This window comes from Larus michahellis, chromosome 16 (genome assembly GCF_964199755.1).
Source record: "Larus michahellis chromosome 16, bLarMic1.1, whole genome shotgun sequence".
Lineage (NCBI taxonomy): Eukaryota > Metazoa > Chordata > Aves > Charadriiformes > Laridae > Larus > Larus michahellis.
The window spans coordinates 3,207,014-3,234,681 of record NC_133911.1 but is presented as its reverse complement, the minus strand read 5'-3'; the positions used below and the strand labels follow the sequence as shown (position 1 = coordinate 3,234,681).

At 53.5% G+C, this 27,668-nt stretch overlaps 1 protein-coding gene across 5 annotated transcripts; it reads right to left on the bottom strand.

Moving 5' to 3' along the window:
- Positions 1–2,790: 2,790 nt before the first annotated feature.
- Positions 2,791–27,668, bottom strand: VWA5B1 (von Willebrand factor A domain containing 5B1). Of its 5 annotated transcripts, XR_012583950.1 has the most exons (21): positions 27,483–27,668; positions 27,151–27,293; positions 26,754–26,885; positions 26,363–26,487; positions 23,144–23,320; positions 19,534–19,644; positions 19,249–19,451; positions 17,624–17,738; positions 15,902–16,087; positions 14,753–14,948; positions 13,529–13,716; positions 11,132–11,354; positions 10,635–10,952; positions 9,936–10,073; positions 9,496–9,621; positions 8,914–8,988; positions 8,465–8,534; positions 8,120–8,243; positions 5,675–7,896; positions 4,735–4,829; positions 2,791–4,631 (listed from the first exon to the last, which is right to left on the bottom strand). XR_012583950.1 is itself a non-coding variant. In XM_074560499.1 (19 exons), the coding sequence occupies exons 1-19, from the start codon at positions 27,647–27,649 to the stop codon at positions 7,132–7,134; spliced, it is 3,582 nt and encodes a 1,193-aa protein (XP_074416600.1). In that variant the 5' UTR covers positions 27,650–27,668; the 3' UTR covers positions 5,068–7,131. The 5 variants fall into 5 exon arrangements, 1 of the variants encoding a protein (XP_074416600.1); XM_074560499.1 differs by lacking the exons at positions 2,791–4,631; positions 4,735–4,829 and having other exon boundaries at positions 5,068–7,896; XR_012583951.1 differs by lacking the exons at positions 26,363–26,487; positions 26,754–26,885; positions 27,151–27,293; positions 27,483–27,668 and adding an exon at positions 23,420–23,832 and having other exon boundaries at positions 2,791–4,829.

The window sequence follows — 27,668 nt, the reverse complement described above, 5'->3', positions numbered from 1 at the left end:
CCACAGCCCACGCGATCACATTTTCCAGGGGTGTTCCCCGCCCTAGACCAGTGTGTTGGGGCTGCAGCCAGTACACAACGTTTGCCCCAACGCCTTCCCACCCTGCAAACCCATGTATGTTTGAAACACTACCCGCATCCCTTGCTCTCCTCCCTCGTGCACAGAAAGGGTTAACGACAACAACAACAAAGCCAAGAAAGCCCCTAATTTAAGGAACAGGGAAGGAGGGGAAGCTCACACACCTCTAGCTTAGCTTTTTGAACATCTGCAATATGATACCTGTGCGTTCAGGAGATTTAATGATTTTGACAGTTAAAGGGACCTCCCGAGAGGCTGCGCATGGAGGAGACAAGCGTTTGCCGGACTCGTGCTCACCCGTGTATCCCAACCTAGCGCATGCTCCCCTGGCAAAGGTGACTTTGCAGGTGGCATGGCAAACAGAAAGCCAGAAAATGCCATTGCACGGGGTGGAGAAGTCTCCTGATTTAAATGCAACCCCCAAAATCAACGCTGCCAAGCCACAGGCATCCCCGGAGCTGAAACAAACACCAGCGACCCTGGGGCAGTGATGCCAGCTCCTTGCAGCACAAGGGAACAAATTCCCATCCTCCTTCCTCGCGTAGGCTGGGGAATGGCACTACGGGGACAGCAGCCACCTTAAGAGCAGAGGACAGGGACAGCCGTGGCTCGCTGGCAGGGTCAGGCCCCCCAGACCCCTAGACACACACCCAGCCCTCCTCATCCCTCACGCCTTATATTGCCTTCGGGATAAATAAATTATAAACCACCAGTGCAGCTGCCCTGGGTGTGAGCAGGAAGTGGAAAAGAAAAACAACCCAAAAGAGCCCAAATCCCAGCTGCTTAAAGAGCTCCCAGCCCCCAGGACAGGCTGGTTGCCCCTAATAAACCTTATTAAGGTGCTGCCTAGCCAAGTGCATGTGTGGGGCCACCGAAACTCCGCCGAACCCTCTGTTTTCCTGCAAAGAGGAGCAGGGCCGGGGTGAAGCAGAGCAGCGGGAGGCGGCGAAGGCGGCGTGCGAAAACGCGGGGCTGCCGGCAGCTATTTCTGCGCCGTGTCAGCACCCACTGACAGCAGCCGCCGTCGGCTTCTGCCATGCATCGGCGTGAGCGCCCCTGAGAACACAGCGAAGCTAGAGGCGTATTTTTATATACAAAATCCAACATATATATATGTATTTCTACTTCATCCCTGTAGCGCGGTCGGCAGGATTGTCAGGCGCGGAGCTCGCTGATTTTTGGGTGCAAAGCTTGGGAGTTTGGGGTCACAGGGAGGCACTGGTGGGCACTGGGTCCCAGCAGCAGCATCCGCCCCATGGGGTCTGCACTCGGGGACACCCGGGACTCCTCATTTCCCTTTATCCGATGGGTAGAAGCCTCTGGAAATTCCTTCTCTTTCCTTGCACACGAGGTCACTCTCTTTTTTTCCATAATTTCTGGGACTTGGAGACAGAGCCAGGCAAATGCAACCGATTGTGTAACGTTTTGCTCAAAAAGCTTCTTAAACAGCCACATATTTCTATTGGATTTCCCTTGCCCTTCGCTGCTGATTACTCAAGTATTTATATATAAATAGAAGCTGTCTTCCCCATAATCTGCTTGTTTCTCCTAATTAACTCGAGGCTGCTCTCATCGGGCTGCTCAGCCCCTGGGTTTTGGGGGTGCCGGAATCTGACAGCACTCAGTGAACCCAAATCTGCCCAAATTTCAGCTGGAAGCGCTTTTTTAGCTTTTTTTGAGGGAGCAAAGCCCTCCTGGCACCTGGAGGCTGAGAAAAAACCCTGTTTCCAAACTTTATGTGCTCAACATCGGCCCCAGCATCCTCGCCATCCACCCAGCCCCCTGCTCAGGGGAGCGCTTGAACACGATTTCTTCGCCGCACCTTCCTCCATCCTCGCAAAGCTTTCCCCTAATTTATGGAACGTCTCGATTTGCTAATTATTTTAATCATTATTACTCATCTTTCCTCTTCTTCCTCTCCCCCCCCCCCCCCCCCCGCCTCAATACTTCGTCCTGGGCCTGTCAATCACTTTAATAGCTGTTTACAACCTATCATCAAGTCTTGCATAACATCCACATGACTTCGCTCAGATGCCTCCGACACCCAAAAGCTGCCCCTGAGCTCTATTTTGGGAGCGATGAAGCCCACGGCACCAACCGGCCGCATCCCCCGCCGATGTGCCCGGGGCCCCAGGATGGGGAAAATCAAAGGGAAAAAACATCCCCAAAGCAAAATAATTTTGTAGTTAATATAAGACGCCGCTCCCTAGCCCAGGTTTTGGGGGTGAGGGCTTGTTTGGGTGGTTGCTGACCCCCTCCCGAGCATCGCAGATAAATGTTGCTCTACTGCATCTTTTTGGAGAGATGAGGAGGAAGAAGGATCCGGAGCAGCCCTGGACCACTTTGTGGATGCACCTGGGGGGCTGTGGCCTCTGCTCCCGGCTCTCCTCGGCAGCAATGGCAACACACACACACATACACACACACAAAGTACGACAAATGCTGTTAAAAAGCTCGTTTTCCAGCGAAGTTCTCCACTGTCAGCGGCGAGTTGGCGGGCGGACGGGGGCAGAGGCGCAATCTGTGCTTGAATGGCTGCCGGCACATTGCCAGCCCTTTTCGGCAGGCAATGGCTGGGTTGCGGGGTGTGTGTGGGGGGACACAGAACGGCTCTTTTTTAAGCTCTCCCGTCCTCCTCCTCTCCCGCAGGTTTCATAACCCTTCAAAGCGAGGAAAGACTCCTTTGGTTGCTGGCTAACGAGCCCCTGCAGAGGAGGAGCCGTGGCCCTGGCAGAGAGGGATGTTTGGCAGCAAAATCTCCCCGCTGCTATCGGGGCAGGGGGCATGCGGAGCTGGGCGGGTCCCACCATCCACTGTAACCCCTCTGGGGCCTGCACCGGCAGCCCCAGGGGTGCAGTTTTTCATTAGGGCTACCCCAATTTGTCCAGTTTTCTCCCCAGAATGCCCCTCGGCACTGATCGCAGCACAACGCCACCCGCGACTGGGAAACTTCTCCCTCCCCGCACAGATGCTGCGTGCAAATATTTATTTACAGAGCGTAAAGGGACTTATTTATTAAGCTACGGCTGACAACTGTATCCCAACTAATTTCTCTTAATAAGGTACTTGCAGTCACCCTGGCAACAGCATCGGAGCACCCTTCCTTAAGACAACTTAACCAGGTGAAAATCCCCTTGGATGCAGAGCATGATGCTGAGCAGGACCCTCCAGAGATGCTGTGGCCAGAGACCCATTCCTACTCCCGGGGAGATCCACACCATCCCTGGAGAAGATGGCAGTTCCCAGCCTCTCCTAGCAGCCATCCCTGCTCTCATTAGCGGCCCAATTAGCCGACTGAAGGGCAGCTAATAAATCAAGAGTTGCTGCAGCATAGCAGGCAGGGCACGTTTTTAGCACACGGTGGATCCCTCAGCTCGGTCTGGGGCAAGATGATGGAGAAAGCAGCGTTTTCCATCTACTGACAAGGGTACAGCAAAGACGGGCAGCGCTGGGGCAGGGTGGAGAATTTGGGAAGGGAAATAGGATTAGAAAGCAACCACCAACTCCTGCCCCACTGCCCTTCCCTGGAAGGCACAGACAGGGGGCTGGCAGAGGTGGGGGGACAAGACGGAAACAGCCAGCCCTTCTGCTTGGGTCCAGGGGGGGAAAATTAGAGCACAACTGTCTATTTTTTTAAAATATATGTGTATATACATAGGTCACCAAAAGCAGGAGGGCATCGGAGTGGGTCCTTGCTTGCCAAGAGGAAAATAATGGACAGCATAGCTCCTACCTCCTGCTTTGGGTTGGAAAATGTGATGGCTCCTTTATTAATGCCTGTAATAATAACACTGATTAAGGAAGGTGTAGGATGAAGGCAGAAGGATTTCAGCATCCTTCCACTGGTCCAGGTGACAGGGTAAATGCTGAAAGCCCTGATAGTAGAGATAGAGATGGCAGCAGGATTTCTCTGCTCCTCTTGCCTGCCATCAGCTTACAAAGCGCTGTACAACTTGGGGTTTGCAAAAACACAAGTCCCCAGAACCTGATGGAAGCTCCTTCCCCTCTGAAATCCAGCTCTGAACTCATGCACAAAAGTAGGGTGGGATTTTTTTGGACAGCTAGACAATGCTCCAAAGGACAAAGGACTGACGCCGGGCAGTCAAGCAGGCTGTGATTTACTGGGACAACAACACTTCTGCAACAGAGAACACGACTGCACCGAGGCACCCGGACGGCAAACCCGCAGCGCCGCCGAGCATCCCCACTGGGGACCCCGGAGAGGTGACACCGAGAACAGAGGGATGCTCGTGGTTCCCGGGCCAGTTTCCCTCCCGTCTCTCCCCCAGACACACAAACAACAAACCAGAAACCTGCTGAAACACAGCAAGGCTGCTACATGTCAGGGAGGGAGAGAAAGGCAACATGTTTTGGGTGGGCTCCATGGCATTGCAGCCACGCCGGAGGCGACGGCGTGCGATTCCCTCCGTAGGCACTTGATCCGCGGAGCTGCCATCGGCCAGATCCTGCAGGAAAGCCCATCCCAGGGGGGCCCAACGCTGCCAGGGCTGGGCAGTGAGCTCGATGCCTCAGCAGAGAGTGGAGTGGGAGGCCTGGGGTTGAGGGCACCCAGTTCCTTGTGCACACCGTGGGGCAGCGATGGCGAGCATCCCCACACCTGCTGGGGTCTCAGGCAGCAGGTTTAAGGAGACTCACCCACTTCGTGTCCCAGCACGGACCATCCTGGAGCATCCTCCAACGCCGAGCAGGACAGGGCAGCTGAGCAAAGGCGCACACGACACGGGTCGGGGCTGGAGAAGAGAGAGCAGCAGTGAGAGCAGCGTCGGGCTCCAAACCGGGTTCACCCACTTCATCCTCTTTTCCTTCCCTGAAAGCCAAGGGGATGTAGGAAGGGCTGTGACGATGGTGCACACTCACCCCTCAATGCAGAACAAGGGACCCGTTGATTCAAGGAGCCCCCCAAAGTGGGAGGGATACTCGTTTTGCCAATGGCTCCAGGTTAACAGAGCACTGGGCAGCTCCTGGGAGTCAGCCTGGGTCTTTTGGGAGAACCAAGGGCTGAGAAACCAGCTCACTAGTAACCCCAGGTGGGCTGAGATGCACTTGCCCCAGGAATAAACCCTGCTGTGGTAAAGACAGGGGAACCAGAGCGGGCTGTGGTGGGCAGGGAGCTGAAGAAAGGCAGAAAACAAGAGGCAGGTTTTGCTTGTGAGCTAAAATACTCCCCATCTCCACTAGTTCAGCTCAGAAAAATGTGAAAGATTTGGTGCAAAGCATATTCGTGCTCATGACACTTTGTTAGAGAATGCAGGGGATGCTTCCCCCCATGGGATGGTTTCAAAGAAAAGATGTTTTGTCTCAGAAGGAAACACCCTTTCTCATGCTCCCACATTCCCCCAGTTTCCCAACTCTGTGGCTAGGCAGTTTTCAGCTCTTACACTCACGCTTCCCTCCTTACCTACCCCTCCTCAGTGGAGGAGCCAAAGCTGCTATACCTGTGAATCAACTGCATTTCCTTTGGTTTGTCCTCAGACAAAACCAGTCTAAGCCCAAACAGAACTGGGGCATTCCTCTCACAGAAAATTAAAGATAAAACGTTAATTAAAAAAAAAAAACAAAACACAAAATCCGGAACCTGTACTTCTCCCTGGGAACATCACTGACTTCTAGTAACGAGTGAGCTTTTGGCTGAAAAATGTCCTCTCCCAGCTTCTCCTCCTCTTCTTTCCATCAGTTTCTGCAAGCCACAGTCCTCACGGTGCCTCCAGTGCCCCTGGGCTGCTACAAATTAGGGTGGATAACGAAGCTCCCGGCAATCGCTGGGCTGTGCTGGAGATGGTGGGGCTGGTGAAGGACTTTGCTGCACTGTCCATCACGCAGAACAACTCAGCTGGGCTCCTGCGGAGCCATGGTACCAACAACGGGTCGGGGGATGCAATTTGTGTCTGGCAGCATCTTGGCTTGAAGCAGCATGAATGCAAGAAGCGGAGATGGGGAGAACGAGGGGCTCTGCATCACCCTGGGGTTTGGGAGGGCTCTTCCCTTCAAGAGGGCTGAGGAAAGGGCAGGTCGGCCTCGGCTCTCGGGAGGGCCCCACCAGCTTGGGGGGGTTTAGAGGGTCAGGCATCCTTAAGAGAGCAAGCCTCCAAGACGTTGGATTCAAAGGCAGGTCCCTGTGGTTCAGAGCCAACAGATCAGCACGCAGGAAGCTCGTGCGGAGAAGGAAGGATGCAGTGTTTTGGCAGGGAATAAAATTCCTCCATTATTTTGATGCAGGGGATCTCTATTTGGTGTCAAGTGCAAGGGGCTGGTTTCCTTAGCCTGTACTTTCCTTCAGTCCCGGGTGCCCCTGCTCTGCCTGCGAAGCTCCAAAGGCACACTGACAGCTCCAAGGGGTCTCGCAGACCCCCTCTGGGATGGCAGAGGGGCTGAGGGGCCCCAGCACCATGTGGATGTGGTGGGATTTGGTCCCAGCCTCTGACTGGCCTGGCTTGTTGGTGCCTCGCTGAGCTCGAGGCAAGGCAGCATCCTCCTGGCCGTGACAGCGGGGTTACTCTTCAGACAGTCAGTTCAAGCCCGGATTTCCTTTGGTCCATGAGATGAGCACATCGTTAGATGTTCACCTTTGCCAAAAGACATCTGAGATGGCAGAAGCCGGGAAGGAGCCTTGGGAGATTGGCGACCCGTGGCCGGAGGACCGCAGTCAGGGCTTGGCATTGATTCAGGGCTGGGAAGAGGCAGACAAGTAAGGACTGGGCAAACTGTGCAGGCACTGGGGAGACCTGCTCTGGGAACAGGGCTGGGAACCAGAGGAAACCAGGATCAGAGAGAACTGCTGTAGCTGGAGGTGCCGGTCCAGTTAAAAATAAATAGCATCCTACTGCAGGCAGCTGGTAGGTACCCTCCCGGGGCAAAATACCAACTGCTGAGCACAGGATTTTACCCAGGCTGTTTCAGTTTGCAGGGCTTGCTCTAATAAACACGCACTGTCCCTGCAGCAGAGGAATTGAGCTCCTTGGAGGAGTTTCCTTGAGGACGTGTCCCTGCTCCTGCGCCCTTGGGAAGCTGCCTGAGCCTCTCTCCTCCTCCTCTTTACACGCTGCTTGGGTTGTAGCACAGCAGGTTGAACTCCAGGTTTTCATCCCAGTGCCGGAGCAGGACAAAGAGCTGCTGGGCTGCAGCTTTCACTGTGGCCAGGCTGTATCCCTCCGGGAAGTTCTGTTCACTCAGCCACAGGCTGGCCTTGGCAGCCACCAGCTCCCACTCGATGAAGTAGGAAGCCGAGCTGTGCTCCAGCCAGGCCAGGGCCACTGCTGTGGCCCACAGCATCCCCTCTGGCTCCGTCTGCTGCTGCAACTCGATGTCAAAGAGCAACGCCTGGACCTCCGAGCTGTCCGTCTCTGAGCCCCGGCCACTGTCGGCTTGCCACTCAGCCGAGGCTGGTATGCTCTCTGGGGAGGAGAAGTGGCGGATGGTGATAGCTGGCGGGGAGCGCTCTTTCTCGGCTTTCAGGGCTTTGGAGATGCTTTCCACGGCGCTGCCTGAGAAGTGGCGAAGGCGGCCAGTCTCTTCCCCATGGCTGCCAGGTCCCTCCGTCACTGGGCACAGAGCAACGTCTCTGTTGGTGGGACTCTTCCCATGCATGCCATCAGGAACAAGGAGCTGCCGGCTGGAGCCGAGGCTTTTCTGGTCCCCGGAGGGACTGGCCTTCTTGGTGCTGTAGGAGCTGGAGGGGCTGAGGGCCAGGCGGTGGCAGGCAAAAGGAGATGTCCACTTCAGCTTCTCCATGGGGATGTTGACAGCATCGCAGAAGGCCGAGTTCATGAGAAAGGCACCACAGGCCAGCTGCAGAGACGCCTGCAAGGAGCAGTAGGCATATAGAGAAGCTCTGAGATACTACACACTTCTGGGAGGTTCAGGAAAAAGACACGCATGGATGGAGCAGCTCTCCATCTCTGAGCAGACCATCGGACATGGCTGTCAGAGACAGCAAGAGGCAGGATCCAGAAGGATCCTCCTGCCCTTTGCTCCCCTGCAGTGACCATGCAATCCCAGCAAGACCCGGGAACGAGCTGCTTACCAAGGGAAGGTAGTCTATGTTCTCATTGTCACTCTCAGAGCTGGCTTCGCTCGCTCTGCTTGGAGATTTACTCATGAACCCTTTGGCGGCTCGAGTCAGCAGCCGGGTTTTATTGAAGGTCAGCCTGCAGGAGAAGGAGAACACAGCCATTACCTCCATGCCCCTTCTGACACCCACCCTCCCCTCCAAAAACCATCCCTGGTCCCTAGACACCGGCATCATGCTCGGTCCCAGCTCCAGCCGCTAACCCCGGCGTGTCCCTCCTCTTCCCCTCACTTATGTTTGCATCAGACCCAGGTGTAAGACATCTGCTAAGGTGAGAGGAAGGTTGAGCTGGCCCCATACCTTGCAGCAAAGAGGCTCTCGATGGATTTTTGGGCTTGTGCAGAGGAAGCAGACAGACTCTGTAACGGCCCTGGGAAGAAACATAAAGTTGAGGGTAAAACAAGGTGCTACAGGAGAGCGAAAGGGAGCGGAGTCTATGCACCGGGACATGGGGTGGCTTGTTCCACTGCTGAGTCTTTGGCAAAACCCTTCCTCTCCCCTTGCCTCATTTTTCCTACATGAATAATGAAATTCCCATACCTCTCAAAAATGAACCTGGGGGAAATCTATACCAAAGGCCCCATCAGGCTCTGTCCTTTGCACTCCTGAAGGAGTCAGGTCTTGCCTAATTTTAGGTCCTAAGGTTTTATAAAACCCCCAAAAACTCAGCAGAAGTATTTCATGAAGAGCCCAAATCATGGAGTCGATGCACCTGCAGCCTGGCAAGTACCATTAGCTCTTTCCCCTACCTTCGGGGAGACCGCAGCGCTCCCAGCCCGAGGATGAAGGGGTGCTGCAGGGCGACAGGCTGCTCTCCTCTGCATCTGCAATGGAGGAACCACATCAGCAACACCACTCAGCCCAAACTGCCACCACGCCAGGCTGCGGCACGGCCGCTCTCCCTCTCCGCAGCATTAACAGGTTAATGAGCATGATCAGGGGTGATTTTAATTCAGCTGCAGATCTGACAATGCCAGACAAGGTCCAGTCCAACTCGTCTTCATTAGTGGAGGATTTGGTGACAAGCAAGTGCCTCACATCCCCTTGCCTCTAATTACACCCGGTTTCATCCCTTGTGTTATCTGCGTTACGGCTGCCAATTAACTTCCAAGCATTGTCAGCAGCCACTGCTTGCGATTTGGGAGTTTCAGGGGAAATTGCAGCTTCTTCCCCGTTTAAAGAGATGGACTCCAGCCAGACACGTGTCTGATGTGCACCATATTCAAAGAGGAAGGCAGAAGAAAAAAAAGATCAGAAAAGCTGTCCCTTCATAGACTAAACCACTGAGATCTGTAACACCAGGAAGGAGACAAAACGCCAGGGAATCTTACTCATGCCGTAAAATCCATCGTCTCCATTCTGACCACAAGCTGACTGGGGACGACCAGGGGAAAAGCCACGATGCCTTCTGTTTCCCGAGCTCAGGCTCCTCTGGCGGTCTTGCTTGGATGCTGCCCCTTGGCACGACAGAAGGGAATTACCAGCATTAGAGAGGGACTTGCACACACACGATGGCAACAAAACCCACAGACTGATGAGCTTTGTCATCTCTGAGCATCCAGACCTAAGAGCAGGCCTTCTACCTGGCCATGGGGAAGAGGTTCTTGCCACCAAGAGCAGCAGGCATGCCATTAGGCTCAGCCACAGCCTTGGGTATATACGTCTGGGGCTGAATTGAGCCGTGGCTTCATAAGGTTTGCTCTGAGCGAGGTTTCTCAGATGAGAAAACCTTCCAGGACAACGTTTCATCCCTCCTCCGGCCCCATGTTACCTGTGTGGGTGTACTCGATGACAGTGGGCAGGTAGGCGTTGGTGGTCAGGTCCACCGGCATGAACGCCGTGTACTTGCTGATGATGTTGCAGGCCTTGCTGGTGTGGACAGCGTTGACCTGGTACCGCCGCCCAGACCCTGACACATGAGAGACACCAGGGTTAGAGTCCAAGTGCCCCGTGGGTTCCATCCACCCTTTGGACCCAGCTCCCGGACCCATCTCCATGCCCAGCACGGATTGTATCCCTCTAAACTCTGCCTACTGGGTCTTCTGCCCTTATTTTACATGCAGAGATGCATTTCATGGAGCAGAAGTTTGATAAGAGCCAGGGACACGTGCAGCCCAGAGTAGTGATGCATGGCTGCTGTTGGACCCTCTGAGTTTGATGCCACCTCCCAGCTCTAGGTGACTAACTCCTTAAAAATAATCAGTCACCCAATGTGCGAAGCAGAGGAGCATGAAGGAGCGTGAGCTCAAGCGTGTTAACGTGCAGCAAGGCTGCAAAAAGCAGGAGAAAAGTGCAAGGCAGTTGGAGGGGGCTGTCGCTGGGGAGCTACACAAGACATGGCCTGATGTTTCCCCACTGTCTGCCCTTGTATTAACTGGAGAGGCTGCTGAAGCTGCTGGGAAGCCCACCCCAAGGCAGGGCAGGGTCTGCCCGCAGCCAGCTTGCAGGCTGGCCGGGAGCTGCGCGTTACCGTGCTCGATTTCACACTCCTTCTCAGCAAGCTGCTCAAAGTCCCGGATCACCGACTTGGCTGCCAGGTGGTGGAAGGTCTCGCTCCACAGGTCTGCGTCGCTGTCCGTCTGGCTCTCCCGCTCTTGGAAGAGAGGGCGGATATCAAAGGCGACTTCCCACTGCACGGGCTCATTGCTTCTTAGCCCCTTCACCACCGCCTTGCAGAAGGTCCTGGGGGAGTGCGGGGAGCCGTGGGCAGCGCTGAAGTCGAAGTCCTGGGGCTCCCAGTCAGAGGAGGTCTCCGTTTCAAACGTGAAAGAAGGATGCTGGGCAGACTCTGCAGAGAGGGGAGAGGTGGATAATTAATCACATCTGTTGGAGCTGAATTCCCCACTGCCACCAAGAAACTATAATTAATACTTCTTAATTTTTACACAGTGGCACAAGAACACTGCAAATGGGAAACCCCAGCATGGACCGGTGATTCTGGCCATGCCTCCCTCTCTCCCCAGTTACCCAGATCCCCAGGGCTCCGGCTATCCGATGAAGACCGCAGGTTCGCGCTGGCATCAAGTGGTCCCAAGCCCCTTCCTGGAGCCACTTGTTGCAGCCCGTCCGGCACCAATGGGGAGTTGGCGTCATGGCAGAAGGACATGCAGCTCCGGTGAAGCAGGGATGGCCTCCGGGCACCCGCGCCGCGGATCCTTGTGGCAGAAACAAGCGAGCTGGCTGTGAAGGGCTGAGAGCAGAGCAAACGTTAGGGCTGGAGCCGACTGCAGCCGATGGCATGGATCTGCTCTGTCCCTTCTGATCCCATCTGCTCCCTGCCCGATCCCAGTGTGAGATGCAACCATGCAAACACCCGGGTCCCTCTCTGCTCAGCCCGCGCTGGGATCCGTGCCCAGACAGAGCCCTCCATCAGACCCGCAGGGTGTCCCCAAGGGACCCTGGCCCCAGGGGCTCCTTCCCCAGACAGGCAGAAGGTGAAATATGAGTTTCATGCCTCCAGACATTTTAATGACTTCACTTGGGAACCAAAGGAAAGAAGACAGACAGAAAGATCAAGGACCAGTTGCTTAGTAACGAAAGCAGAGAGGCGCAGGGGATGGGGAGAAGGAAATTTTTATCTTTCTTTTTTTTTTTTTTTTTTTTTAATTTTTTAAAAAGACTGTTTCTCCACCTTCAGGAGACATGATTTCCCCCTCCAGCATCTCCGGTGCCACATTCCACATACATGTCCCCCTCTGCGGCTAGCAGAGACACCGAGCTCTGGCTGTTTCTATCCCTATTCCCGGGGCTGCGGGAAGGTCCCCCTAAAATGGACTGTCTCTCTATCTTCCCAGCACAGCACCAGCAAGGGACAGAGGTGGTAAAAAGTGGTGGATTGCAGTGATGGATGGAAAGATGCTTTCTCTGGGTGGCAGGCAAGAACATGGCCTCTATCACCACTGAATTTTCGATGCTCTATGAAACCACCAGCAAAAATGGGAGGCAGGCAGCTCTAGGAGCTACTTACCAAGCTAAGATTGTGATATTTAAAAGCAAGCCTGTCACAGAAGCCTCTGCCAGACCCTTTCTATTCAAAACCTGCTCCTTCTCCTGCCCGAGCTCTCCTCCCAGCCAGAGGAAGCTGGCTGGGAACGGAGCTTGGGGTTTAAGCTGCCCATCGCAAGCGCTGACCTTTCCTTCCCAGCACGGCGCACGTGGAGACAAGCTGAGGGCTCACGTTCACACCCCTGAAAATGTCAAGCCCTGGCAGCCGGACTGGGAGCTGGGAGAGCCACTGGGAGCCCTCGCAGCATGAGGGATAGCAAAACCAGGCTGCAATTAATTAAGACCAGGATGCATGCTGTTAACCATTTACTACCCTCCAGAAGGGAGTCGTTTCCATCCCTGCCTTCACACTGAGCATCCTGTGGGCAGGAGGATGCTCGGTGGACCTTTGCAAGGCAGGCAAGGTCACTGGTACCCCTAAAACGTACCATTGATCACCCTTCATCAAGTGATACTGTTCATCATCCTGCTGCAGCTGAAGGGTAGATGTTCCGCTCTACAGAGTGCTGGCCCTTCATCCCCTTTGCCCCCTCATCTCAACTCCAGACCCCCCGTCACCCAGCCGATCTCTAACCCGCGGCAGAAGAGACACCAAAGCCCCAGACATCCCGCTCTGAGTTTCCATGGGAACAAAAGTGCTGCTGGTCCTCCCAGCCCTGCAGATGCTGATTTCAGAGCACAGCATCCTGGCAATGCCAAGGATGGGAGAAAACCGTCCCTACCCTTCCACAGATCAGTTGAAAAATCTTCCCAAAGTTCACCTGCTATCTGCAGCAGGCAGGGGACATAACACTGTTCAGCAGATGTATCATCACACAGGTCCAGGTCTCAGCCCAACGTTGCGTATGGGCTGTGGTTCCAGCTAGAGCATCAGGGAATCTGCTTTGCGACTGACTTCCTTTTGCCCTGCAGAGCACAGATGTGCCACAGCCCTACAGAGAGCTTGCGTCGCATGGACAAACTCTAGGGAAATACAAAGGAAGCAGCAGCCTGGGGGTCAGATGAGCAGCAAGGTGAAGCACAGGCCACTTGAAGGAAGGGGAGAGGTGTCTATCAAAGAAAAGCTGGGCTCCCATGGGGAGGCACTGCTATAGGGTATCAGAATGGCACCCTGCTCCCTGCTTGGCTTGTTTCCTACGTGTTTGTGATGTGCTGCAGCACAGAGCATGGGCACATTATCTATCTATCTATCTATCTATCTATCTATCTATCTATCTATCTATCTATCTATCTATCGATGTACATATATCTGTATCAGGACTAGTGTAACCCAGGCTCTTTCCCTCACGCATCTGAGATTTCCCTGCTGCTGCACGCTGGCCTCTGCCTGCAGGCAAAGCCTCTCCGGGGGTCACATACCTGGAAATCCACCTGCCAGGGCTCGGGGCTGACCTGCTGCAGGTCCTGCAGGTGGGTTTTCCGAAGGGGGTTTTTCGCCAGGGCAGTGCCGGGATCGCTGGCCGTCGGCACCTTCTTGCAAGGCTCATGGTCAGCGATTTGGGTGGTACTGTACGCTCGTCTCCTGGAGGAAGCCTTCACATCCATTCCTGCACAGTGGGAGAGAGGATCAGCTCCGCACCGGGGCAAGACCAGCCAGCACCATCCACCTGTGGCTCCCAGTAGGCAGCAGGGAGCCCACCCCTCTGGTCCTCCCAGGGCCAAGGAGGGACCACAATCAGCTCTGCACAATTTTAAGCAAAACAACTAAACCACAACAGGAAATAAGAGCCTACATTCAAAACTCTTGGGGAAGTCGGGAGAACAGATTGGGGAGGTTTTGTCTGAGCAAGTTTTCAGCCAGAAAAAGCCTGACTGCATTTCCCCAAACCTCCCTGGAGAAGACAAAGGGTTTACTAATGAAATTTCATTAGCGCAGACATTCTCCTGTCAGAGCAAGAGCAAAAATTCATTTGGAAAGGCATGATTTCTCATTGCTTTTGACAAGGTTGAGGGGATGCGCAGCACAGTTCCTCTCTGAACATAAGGGAAGAACACCCCGTGAGTAACAGAGGCTTCCTTGTCACATGGAAATGCAACCAGCTCTGGGGTGCAACCAGCTCTGGGGTGCCGGCCGTCGCTTTATGCTGCGTGTTGCTGACACAAATACCCAGCCGAACTGGGATGGCAAGGGGTGACACCCTAGGGACAGGGCTTTGGATTCATTTCCCCCTCTCCTGACCTTGAACTGCAACTTTAGGGCTTGCAGGGAAGCCACTGCTTTGCAGGTGCAGGGACAGTCTAGCTGAGCTCGCTCCTCTCCTTCTCCGTACACTGGAGGGCAGCTTGGGAAGCTTGTAAATAATTATGTGGCTGAAGCTAGAGCTGCTTTGAAAATCTCTGGGGAAGACAGTTCTCCAGGGTCTCCCTTGATTTCCTGACAGGTTTGGATAAAACATCCAAACCAAACAGACTCGCTCAAGCCTCGGGAGATCTGTCATCCCTCCTGCAAACCCCTCCGGCTCTTTGCAGAGATACAGCCGAAGAGACTCATTTGTCAGACAAGCAAATTGGCAGAGCAGCGACAGAAGCTTGATTAGAAAGACAGGGGCATCACACCCATGCTTGTACAGAGGAAAATCTGACCGGTGTCCGTGTCCGATTCTCCCCCGGGATCTCTGCCCACCACCAGGTGATCGGGGGCACGCTCGGCAGGGCAGCAGCCCTCTGAGTCTCTGGAGTGGTTCCAGCCCTCCACGCCTGCTCCCTCCTCCTGGGAGTGAAAGAAAACAGAGCTGCCCGACTCCTGGGATCGCATCATGCTGTAACGTCGCCTCTTGTCCTGCGGGAAAGCAAAGAGAGGGAATAGGTCTTACCACCGTGTCCATCAGCTGAGACGAGCCACTGCTTGTGCACCAGCACCCTTATCACAAAGTCATAGAATCACAGATTGGTAGAGGCTGGAAGGGACCTCTGGAGATCATCTAATCCAACCCCCCTGCCAAAGTAGGGTCACCCAGAGCAGGCTGGACAGGATCATGCCCAGGCGGGTTTGGAATGTCTCCAGAGAAGGAGACTCCACAACCTCTCTGGGCAGCCTGTGCCAGGGCTCTGGCACCTTCAAAGTAAGTAAGTTTTTCCTCATGTTGAGATGGAATTTCCCGCGTTCCAGTTTGTGCCCATTACCCCTTCACCTGTCACTGGGCACCCCTCAAAAGAGTCTGGCCCCGTCCTCTTGACACCCACCCTTTAGATATTGATGAGCATTGATGAGATCCCCTCTCAGTCTTCTCTTCTCCAGGCTGAACAGCCCCAGGGCTCTCAGCCTTTCCTTATCAGAGAGATGCACCAGTCCCCTCAGCATCTTCGTGGCCCTCTGCTGGACTCTCTCCAGGAGTTGCCTGTCTTTCTTGAACTGGGGAGCACAGAACTGGACCCAGTACTCCAGCTGTGGCCTCACGAGGGCAGAGTAGAGGGGGGAGAATGACCTCGCTCAACCTGCTGGCCACGGTCTTTTTAGTGCGCCCCAGGAGGCCATTGACCTTCTTGGCCACAAGGGTGACGCTCTTTTTAATGCGCCCCAGGAGCCCATTGGCCTTCTTGGCCACAAGGGCACAATGCTGGCTCCTATTTCTCCCCGATGTCTCACCCACCATCTCCCTTGAGGACAGAGCAAGAAAGCAAGAGACACCTCCTGAATGCTCACAAAGAGCCGAGATGCCTGTTTGTGCCACGTGCACACCAACAGCCCTTGCTCCCGGGACAGCCCCACCAGCCAGCACAGCCTAGACTCACAGATCTGGGGTTGGAGATGTACAGGGAGGTGTCGCAGACGATGCCGTAGCCAACCAGGTGGTCACCAGGGAAGAGGCAACTGGTGCTGACAGGGGAAACCAAGACCTCGGTGCACTCAGGAAAGACCCACTCCACAGATATGTCACTCAGGACCGGCGCCATCGCCTTCTTCAGTGACTTGATCATCTGAGGCAGAAGGCAGAGGGGAGCGGTTACAGAGCAACTGAATGTTGCCTGTGCCATGGTGCAGGCACTGTGTGTTGCAGGGAAGGGGAAAAACACTGCTCCCCAAACAAATCATCAGCTCATTCCTACCCTCTCCTGACCTCAATGGGAGCCTGCTCCCTCTCAGACTGCTCTGACACTGCTCTGACACCCGTCACAGCACCCCCAGACCCTTGGCACAGTTATACTAATGGCAGCAGAGCAGATGCTGATAAAGCGCAGGGCTGATCTCACGCTGCATGCTGCCAGCCCAGAGCAAGGTGGCAGCTTGTGGCCAGAGGCATCTTGTTCTGGTGTGAGACAGCATCCTCTGCTCCCCTCCAGCACCCAGGAAAAGCTGTTGGGCTTCACTTGTGCGAGCCCCAGCCCTGCCCCAAGCCCCGACACTCAGGCGCCGACTGACAGCCCCGCTATTTTTGGTACAGGCCCTTGCTGGCACAAGCCCCTGCCGGAGATCAGCAATGCTCTACCAATTACACATGTGGAGAAGACCAATATCCGTTAATATCTCATGGACAAACCTACCAGGGAGCCATCCACAAGAGCTTCCCCACGCACCAGGGGAAGAGAACACCAGATTTAGATGCAGAACAGCTCAACTGTTCTCTATTGTTCACTGCTTTTTCACAGGCTCAGGAAGACACACCAGGCTGTGTTTTATAAGGCCATTAATTGATGCCTCAGACTGCTGAAGGCACCAAGCTGCACAGCCCGCAAAGCTCTTTATTAATAGCTCGATAAAAAAACCAAACCTCCCTTCACTGTCTTTGCTTTTAATTTACATCAGAAACGCTGATACCGTTCTGTCTTAGAAAGGTTTTTGTGTGCTCCAGGTTCCTGCAGAGGGGTGGACTGCTGAACTTCTTTTGAGATCAAGAACGTAGCAGCCAGCTTTTTTGAGATATTTAGGAGCTAAAAACCCAATTCTCTCTGGGTTTAGTCATCCAGAGGATGACGGGCCAGGCAGCATGCTTTCACCAGGGGACAGAGACATTCTTACGCCATACTTGAGGCACATCGGTTTACTCAGTCTTCATAGGGACAGTGGAAATGAAGAGGCTCCCCCCCTTTGCTTTAAAGTTGGCTTAATAGGCAAAACTATCGCAGCGTATTCCTCTCCCTCAAACCCTGGGTACTTCTCGCCTGAGCAACACCAGGGCTGAGCCTGACTTCAAAACTAATTGGCTGCTTTGATGCCGGTTCCTCTGCCCTCGCTGGTGTCTGAGGCAGCAGCTACCTTTGAAGCCGAAGCTGCTGTATCATGGCTATCGCTTCTCCCCATCGCCGCGCAGAGGGTAAACACACCCTCCCACTCCCTCTGACAGCCGGAGATGAAGATGCTCTTTCATCCCCTCCTGCTCGCCCACCTGCTGCCGAGTGGGAGTTGGAAAGGCAGCACCAGGATGGGGAATAAGACCCGCTAGTGAGCCATGGCCTCCCCCTCACTGAACCAGAGCATCATTCCAGCCTTACAAGGTGGTCCCCGGGGAGTCATACCTTGGGCTGCAGCCTCTCGCCCTCTGCCAGGAACTCAGCGATGCCCCTGGACACGGCAGCCAGCCCCCGAACCAGTCTCCTGCAGGCGTTTGGCCCAATGCCGAAGCTGTAGCACCTGCAAAGGGACAGGGAGCGTCAGGATCCTGGGGATAAAGCCATCCCAACCCTATGCAGCTCACCCACTCCCTGCAGGCAGAAGACAACAACCCCCCTTCCCGGCTTTATCCAACTGCTATGCAGTTGTCCAACATGTCCGGAGGAAAATAAACCAGCTCTTCTTTTGGGTGGCTGGCAGGAGGGTCAGGAACAGGCATCCCCCTCCCCTCAACAAACTCAAAGCCCTTCCCCGAAGAGCAGCCTTCAGCTGCGATGCTCAGGGGCTTCCCAGCAGGACCCCAAGCCCTTGCCTCCTCTGCAAACACAAACAAGCTGCCTTGCTGCCAGTTCAGCTCTTTTCCCTGCTGAGTGTCTGTGGTCAATAGCACTAAAGACCCAGTAGTTATCCCTGCTTACAATCAAAATAAACGTTTTCTCAAGAAAAGAGGATCCAGCCAGGCGAGGCTGCTCCCCTGACTCCTGGCTCAATGAGTCAGGATTTGGTTTTGGATGAAGGCTGCAAACCCAGAGCCGAGCTGGAGCCTGGGCAGGGAGGGCAGGAGTGAGCAGTGTCTGGTGGGGATGGATGCGGTAGGAAGCCAGGAGGGATGGGGATGGGTGGGATACGGCGTTCATACAGGGCAGTGGCTAGCGGAGGAAGACACTGCCTTCAGCACCAAACTGCATCTGCACGAGGGGCTTTTCTCTTAGAGGTTTTTAATTCCCAGCTGCCTGCAAATCTTAGGCCAGCTTCATGCCCTCTTAAATAAGGCTCTGATCTTCTTTTGAGACAGGAGCCACACACATTACTCGATGGTGTGCGGGGTACTGCCTTCCAGGGTCACCTGAGACCATGCTCTAACTCTGATTGCATTTAGCCCACCACCATGCCTCCGTAAGAACAAGAGACAGGTTGCCCTATACAGCTGGGAAGCAGTTAAACCTCCATATAGTAAAAATCTCCATATCAGCTTCCCTGATAAGCCCTGAAGTCTGCAGGATGGAAGGGGAATAAGGTTTCCTTACATTTTTCTTCTGTTTCATGCCCCTTAAAGAGGCAGAGGAGAAACCAGACCAGCCTGTCATCAGAGCTGAGGAACCAGGCTGGGAGCTCGATGCACAAATTAGCTGCTTTTTACATTGCTCTCGTTCAGCATATTCAATTCTGCGCAGCCCCATCCTGGAAGCAGCTGGGGCCAAACCCAGATGTGCTTTAAAGAAAAAAAAAAAAAAAAAAAAGGCAAGGAAGATTGTTCGTGTGTCAATCTCTCCTAGCAGGAAGCATCAGACGAGAGCCTGTGAAGTTGTCAGCCCAATTATCCTGCTTTTGATTGTTTAAAAAGCATCTGAACTTCTGGGATCTGTTCCAAACCCTTTGAGGTTCTCCCATGGCTCATACCAGCAATCTCTCCTGCCTCTGTCTCTGAAGCAGGGCTGTCTGTGAGACAGAGCCATGTTCAAGGGGAATTGCGGCCCCCAACATGCCAGGCTTTCGCCCCCGCAGTGCCAAGCCCTGCTGCCCTCCCTACCTGGTGGAACAGGAGTGGTTTCGCAGCAGCTCCAGGACCTTCCCTGTGTTGCTGATGGCCCCATCCGTCAGCAGAAAGAGCAGACGGGGATGGCCCCTGTGGATGGGCTGCCGAATGACCCACTTCAAAGGTGATAAGATGTTGGTGCCACCCATATCGGCCCGGATCCTCTTGATGCTCTCGCAGGCGATGGCCAAGCTCTCCTGCCCAAGGGAGCAGCAGAATCGTCAGCACCTGCATCAGCGCTCTCCGAGCACCAAGGAAATGTGTCTCCCCTTCACCCACCTCGCAGTAAGTCTGACTGGCAGGAAAGAGGGTCTTGAAAGTGGATCCAAACCCAATGATGTTGAAGAGACACGCTGGCATCAGGCTCTTGACAATGACCAACAGAGCATCCTGGGGGGTGGAAAGCAAGAAAACATCAGACACGCCGAGTCTCTCCCTGGCTGCCCCAGCTTCACCAGTAAAAGCTCTGCCCAGGCCCTACCACCACACCTTACTCCCACCTGCGTTTGTCTGCATGCCTTTGATAATAAAACAACTGTTTCTTTCCCGTGCACTGCATGTGAAACCACTGCATATTACTCTGGCTCTTTCCAAAGTCCCTTAATGACATTTGGGTCCCAAAGCAGTAAGGAAAATGGGGAGCCTTAAAAAAAAAAAAAAAAAAAAAAAGCTGAACAAATTTTTCTGTTTGTTTTAAACTGATTAAATTTGTGCTTGCAATACGGCACTGCAGCACGCAGCTAGTGGGTGAGAAGCAGAGTGTGAAATTGAGAAGTGCGACACGCAATGCATTTCAATGTCCAAACTTGCAGAAAATAAACAAACAGCTTAAAGTTACACAAAAGGAAAAGCCTCCCCCATCCCCAATTCTCTTGTATTCATAACTGGCATCAATTAAAATAACTGGGAGAGACAGATTTAAGCTATTTTCTTTACCAGAGGTGGTTATCTAACTTGCCTATTCCTGGTCTTTACATAAGGGAAGAGCAATTTAAATTGTCGCAGACATCTGTGATGGCCATGGACAAGCCCAGGACAGAGCATGCGTTAGTGGCAACTGGGCAAGAGCTACCCAAGGAGCTCCCGAGCTTGCAGGGGCAGCAGGAGCAATTAGTGTGGCAGGAGAGGGAGGCCAATTTAAAGCAAAGTGCTGGCAGTGTTCAGGAGCAGCTCGGTTCCTTCTGTTTATATGCTGATAAAGGCAGACTCCTGCCAGTCTGCCTAGGGCAGCAGAAACCCTAGAGCCAGCCCCAAGAGAAGAGCTGCCAAGGTCAAACGAGCCAGAGCAGCCTCCTTGCTTCGTCATATGCAGTGGCAAAGACCGAGTGACCGCAGAGGGTGAGCGCTGGAGCTGCACGCAGAGAAACTCCCCGCTGAGGAAGAGCTGCCGGGAGACGGGTGGCAGGTCAGTCCAGTTCCCAACCCCTGTAAGACTCAGCAGCGAGGCAGAGCTGGAGCACGGCAAACCAGTAAAGTAACGTATGAGAACAGGGCTGCCCTTTAACAGGCTCCAGGGGACTTTAAACCAAGCTGTTATCTCAAACCTACGAGAATATATTTATACCGCTGCTCCCCAGATGGCTCCCGGGATGCCGGCTCTTCCAAATCTTAATGCTGACATCCCATCTCAGAACTAATTACCAGGAAAAAAAACAGATTTCTGAATATTTTTCCCAAAGTGGGCAACCGATGCCTGCTTTCTGTTTCAGCAAGCGGAAAGATTTATTGCTTCTTGTGGTAAATATTGATCCTAATCCTGTTGCACTCAATATCTATATGGCAGCTCAATAAGGAGAGATGTTTGCCTCCAGAGAAGTCAATTCCCAGTTATTAGTCTAGTTTTGCCAGCGAGCCCACCCGGTGTGGCACCGTCACAGGCCTGGCTCTTCTCTCCGGCCGCATCAGGATGGGAAAGGAACCAGCTGCAGGAAATTTAAAGCCCTGAACTTTCCAGCCCAGCCGCTTTGGCTGAGCACCCTCCTGCTCGGCAGCGAACCGCGTCCTCCCGGGCGCAGGCAGCCAGTCCACGCTGGACCTCCCTCCATCCCCTCCCTGGCTGCATCTCTGCCGGCACCACTGCTCTGCAGCTCCAAGCCCTGCCATCCCGCTCACCCAGCCAGCTCACCATGCAGATGTCCCCATCAAGCGTAACCCACCCAAACCCACCAAGAACAGCCCCTGCCGCGAGGTCCTTGATTTTTGACAGTCATAAACAATGATGGGGGGCTCAAGAGAGAGACAGTGTTTTCTCCTTTGAGGTGTCTCCTCCAAAATCTCTGATAACTCCCCCGAAATATTTTTTCCAGAAGTGGAACAGCCTTTTGCCTGGTTTTACAGCCCTTGTGCAGATGGAACTCCCAGTTCAGGCCCTCTCGGAAAAGAGCTCTGTCCCTGCAGGGTCCCCATCCCCATGGGACAAACTGGTCTCCATGGAGGCTGCAGAGACCGCAATGCCCAAACCCAGCCATGCTGGGAGTCGGAAAGCAAAAATTTGGCCTGGGGCAGAGATGCCTCCTGATTCCCAGGCTGCGAAACATGCCGAGGGAAGGGGGTACCACCTCAGAGATATCCTGGCCCCTTTGGTGGATGCAAGGACAGGGCACAGCCTCCATATCCCAGGGGACCTGCTGCAGCCGTCCTTGGGCCCCCTGCATCCCAGTCCTTGTTGCCAGAGGTGGCCGTCTCCGGTGGTTCCCATGGAAACCAGAGACAGATGAGTAGGAAGATGGGCTAGAAGATGCTCCCAGCTGCTCACCCTGGGCAGCAAGTCCTGCAGAGGGGGGTGCAGCTGTACCCAAGGGAGCATTTGGGTCCAAATCTGGGTGGCATTTGTGATAGGAAAGGGTATGAGTAGGACACCTGGGGACACACCAGTTCGGTAACTCTGTCAGACATCTAAATGCAACCGAAGCCCACAGATGATGCCTGCCTCTGTAATTCCCTCGCTGTCCTCAACAAAGTGGCATGGGGCAGCACAGGCCCATGCCCTGCTCAGGAGGATGTGATATTCATTACATTATTGGGGCTTACCTGGCCACGAAAATCAAGACAGAAACTTTCCAAAAGAGCTGTTGCCAGAGGCTGCAGCTTCTCACTGAGACCTGCCAGCTGGCAGGTGTCGGCACACCAGCCTGGCCTCCAAAGCATGTTAGGCAGGGATAATGATAATTAAATAGTTACGGGAGTGATTTCCCCTTTAATGGACAGAGTGGTCTCCCGCAAGCTGAGGGCAGGGACCTCTCCAGGTCCTTCAGGCAGTAGCACAAAGCCAAGCCCAGCTCTCACGGGGCAACCTGCAGCTGGGTAAGAGTAATATCTGACAGGGGAACCTCAAATCCACAGAATATCATGACAAGGCCTTTCTACAGCCTCTTTTTTTATCCAGATGTCTCAGCACACCTCCCATAAGCCTCCACCAGACTGCTGGTGTTCATTTGTGTTTGAAAAAGGGATGCATCCTGTTCAAACGACTTCTGCGGGTGCACAGAGGCGCCCATCAGCAAAATGTCTCCTAATGCCTGGTCAGCACATCGCCCTGAAGCTCCCCTTGGAGCTCCCTGGAGGTCTCCCCACTAGGCAGCGATTACCCCAAGCCCTCCCGGAGACAGGGAGAACTGGAGAAGGGATGCACAGGACGTGCACACCAGCAAGGGGGGGAAGAAAACATCTTTGCATTTGATGTGCTGATAGGAGGAAGAGGAACAGAACGGGGGAGAGTCAGCTTCACTGCAGGTACCTAACAAGCCACACGGTTGAGATGACTAAAGCTACAGCATATAATTACCCCCCATCCCCTCATAATGAACACTCATCAGCACTCAGCAACCCCCACTGCTCACTAATATTCATCCCTCATTGACACGCAGGCACTTCCCCTCCTGCATGGTACCTTGACGCGGTTGATGTTCATGCCGCTCATGCTTCTGCTGCGGTCTACGAGGAAGATAAACTCTCCTTGGGCTTTCTGGAGGTCTGGCTGGAGGGTCCTCAAGTCAGGGCAGAAGTTGAGCATGATGACGGGGTGGTGGGGGATGTCCTTGTTCAGCCGCTTCCTGATGATTTCTGTCTGCAAGAAAGAAGGAGAGAGCTTGAGAGGTTGATTTTTCTGCCCCTTTTCACTTTGAGGAGAATCGGAGCAGGGCTGAGTGCCCAAAGATGGAAGTACATGGCCTTTTGTGGGCTTGTTCTGGCCTCAGTGGTGACAACACCTAAGCCCAGGCTGTGCCGCAGGTTGTTCTGTCTGTACCCCCTGCGGAGATGCACTGTGGGTGAACGGGACTCCTGCCTCCTCCCAGCTGGCATCACCCTTTGCCCGGAGGACAAAGGCTGGCAGAAAGGCTAAACCAGAGACCCCTGCATGCACAGATGAGAGCCTGGAGAAGAAATTAAAAGATCTGTCCCTACGCAGCATCTTGAAAAACCGATTCTCCAAACATTTCATTAGATTCCTCCCGAAAATGTGGTTCATTAATGCAGTTCAGTATCACACCAAGGCACATCAGAGGTTTCGTCCGGGGTCACTCAATAATGAAGTCCCATATACAGCCCTCAGCGTGCTGTATTCACTGCTTCGATTCATTCCTGCCACCTCTCGTTTGCTGTTTTTTCTGCCTGCTTCTTTTATCATTTTTCTCTGTATGGCTTGAAACACTTTGCAAAGCCAAACCGGCCGCTCAGGACATCGTTCGATAGGAACCCACATGATGTATGTCTCTGTACCACGCATAGCTCTAGTGGCTCTCTGCATTTTGCCTTATTCTATTTCAAGTATCAACCTTCATTAAAAACGTGACAAAATTAAGCTGGAAAAAAACTCTTGTGATGGGTTTGTAATCCGCTGTTACGTGTGTATAAAGCAGTCCCGGGTTCACGGCCTCAGCTGCAGTGAGTCAGCGCATCCCTGCTTTCGAGGGAGCTCCGGGACCCCACATCAGCACAATCCGTGGCCTTTCATCCCCGGGTCTGCGGCGCAGAAACATCCACCCCAATAAGCAGCTCGGTCCTCAGGGGCTTTGTTTGCCTTTTTATTTCCTCTTTCAAAGGCTGCTGTTTCTTGCTGGTTTCACCAGGAGTAAACCAGACCCCAAATAACCGGGCTTGTTTTCTCCAGCTGTGAGTCATATTCCTAGATCTATGAGCTAATGACCAACCTTTATTTTACATAACTCACTAAACACAAGAGTCCCTGTGGATCAACATATACATTTGCTTTTGGCTGCGCTGCCAGAGTGCTGCTTCTCTGACCCCTGTGAAAAGACGGTTCCCATTCACAGGAACAAGTACCTCGCTGTCACCCCCAGCTCTCACTCATCCTCCTGCATGTCACTCTCATGCTTTGGAGCATAAATTAATCAGTCACTGGGAAATAAAAGGGCTTTCTCCATCCCTATTTTCCTCCAGCCATATGACACAATTTTGTTTAAGATCTTTCCCAGCATGGATGTTTATCAAATTTCAGACTCAAATTGCTGCCTCTCTTGTCCAAGGACTGAATTGTGGCTCCGGACCTACCTGCAGCGCTCCCTGGGATGCTCCTGGGGACCCAAAACATAAAATCCCTGCGCAATCGGGATGAGCCCATAGCCTGGATCTCCCACTGACTTCAGAGCGAATTTTACAGGCAAGGCTTCAGTAAATAGCCTCGGAGCTGCTGCTACAGGTCAGCCAGAAAAGCAAGCATTTCATCCAGGCCGTCTCTTCTCCTCACCTCCCCTCTCCTCCGTTCCCCTTCACCCGTTATCCAATTACAGTAAACTAATCAGATCTTGTCGGCCGAGAGCTGATTCCAGCGTGCATTCGTCCCCACCACCCTGCTAGCTGACGGGCATCCAAGGCTTTTGCATAACAAACTGAGGGATGAGAATTAATTATCATTTACTGCTGAAATTTCTGGGCTAATTCATTTAAGCCGCAAGGCGCCCAGTGCCATGCTCTGAGCAGCATCAGTTCTAGCCCATAATCTACCCCAGATATTCAGGGCATTTTCTCTGCTTCTTGCCCTTCTCTGTACAGTTGCTTCTCTGTCCTCCTGGGGCAAAGACGTGGGTTTCCTGCAGGGAAATGGCTCTGGAATGATCCCCCCCTAGATAATTTGACGTGCTAAAGACACAGAAATAATTAGAGAGCCATCTGAGCCGTAGCGTGGGAGTTTCATTTCGTTCCACCTGCCACACGCTGAACACAATTAGAGGAGATGCCTGCCGTGCGAGCAAGCGCAGTCCCGATCCCTGCATCATGCTGCAAGAGAAAAGCGAAGGGCAAAAGGAATGAGAAGCGGGTTGATGTGTCTCCAGCGAAAGGAGAAATCACGGCAGCACAGTGAGGCACCTCTGCAGCTGGTTTGGGATGTCTGCCCAGCGGGGAGCCAGGCTCAGACATGTGGAGAATGAGTTTAAGGGGAAATGAGCATCCCTGGTCGCAAACGAGAACACCGGTGCATGTAAAACAGGGAGCTGACACAGTAAGCCCGGGGCCGTGGTTACACGAGTGCAACGTGTGCCTTAGGTGAAGACGCCCACCGTGGAAATTCAGAGGGCTTCTTCACTGATCCCAGACACACTGATGTGGCAGCTCAGAAGTGCCAGGCTGTCACTCATTGCTTCAGAACTGCTGAAAGACGAGGCACAAATCCCAGAGCAGATATTTTTTCTATTTGCTGATCAGCAGAACAAAGAGAAGTTTCTCCTACCTTGTCTTCAGCTCAGCTCATTATTCCAAGCAAAATCACTTATTTCTCTCTGACAGCTATCCAGAAACAGTAAACATTTACTGAGCAATTAAAAGAATATTTTATTCTATGTCATTGCAGTAATTATAATACCCTTAATGCTATAACAATGTACCTATCTAATTATGCTATGCTAGACTAGCACTAATTATACACACAATAACCATCTCAGAGCTTCTTCCACACTCAGTTTATCAGAAGCGCTGCAGAATTTTCCCCTCTTCCTCCACATAAGTCCCTCTCCGAGGGAGGATGCTGCAGTGTATTGGGCCAGTGTAATATCTGGTACTGGAAGCAAGCAAGCAATCAAGCAATCATTTACTTGCGCAGTTTCAGTCCCAAGGAAAGCCTCAGCTAACGCCTGCAGTTTTTGCTTCTCACCTTTTTCTCAGCACTGGGGTCTTTCTTAGTGCCTTTAATGAAATCGTTCTTCCCCTTCAGGTGTCGTTCATACTCTGCAGGTGTCATATCACCTTCTTCCATTAAGATGTGAGGCATGTGGGGCTCTGGAAATGCAAAGAATCAGGTGAAAAAATGCCTTAGCTAAATTCTAGGTTTGGCAGAGATGCGGGCACCCTCGGTTGTGAAAACAGAGCAACATCTATGAGCCTGGGCAGCATGGACAACGTTGAGAAGGTCCAGAACTATCTCCTAGGAAGCCTAAGCCCTGGCAATATTTGCAAAACCAGCGACAATCCAGCTGTCTCCAGCACTATGGAAGAGGATCCCAGAAAGGGGCAAGACCAGCAGAGAGGAAGCAGAGCCCACCTACCACTTGGATGGATCAAGATCTCCACGGGTCTGTCGAAGGTGTGTTTATTGGCCAGTGTGATCACGATGCTCTTGGCGGAGCGAGCAGAGGGGTCGGCGTCTGCTCGGATCTCATGCGTAGGGCTCTCAACACCTGCCCAGGGAAACCAAGGTGTGGTTAGGGACTGAGGATGGGGAAGACCAGGGAGAAAAGACAGCAAGATGGCAGAGGATAGGAACCAAGTGGACCGTGTGATGCTTTGCCATATCAACACCTCACATTAGCATCAGCCCCAGCACAGTTAACTTGCCAAAACAGACTCCGCATTGGGAGGGCAGAGAAGGAGGAAGAGTGTGGACATTGCTTTGAGGAGGTGATAAACCAGCCTCATGCAGCAGGATGGCCCTGGCACTCCTACCTGCCAGCAAGCACGGCCCCCGGATCTCCAGGTGGAAGCTGAAATCATACTCGAAGGGGTTGGTGGCTTCACTCTCCAGCAGCTGAGCCAGGCAGAACCTGCTCCCTTGGTCTGGGCTCTCCGATCCACAGTAGTGCTTGTCCCTGCCAGTGAGATGAACCCTAATCAACACTGTGCACATGCTACATCCCCCTGGGAACTGCAGATCTGCTGGAGGTAAAGCTGCAGCAGCTCTGCAGCCTCCTGCAGCAACAGCGGTTTCTTTCTGCTCTGCCAGTCCTGCATCCCCCCAGATCAATCCCAGCCAAAGCCCACCCCGTGGTTTTTCGTACGTTCGGAGCTGGTGGCTGGAAAGGCTGCTGGCGTTCTCCAGGCTGGCCTGGGGGACCCTGGGGACACACACAGCTGGGAGAAGGACCCTCACGGCCCCGCTGGGCAGCGTCTGCAGCTCAGAGGAGGTGCTGATGAAGATGGAGACGCTTTCCAGGGCAGGAATCATGCCCAGGTTAGCCACAAAA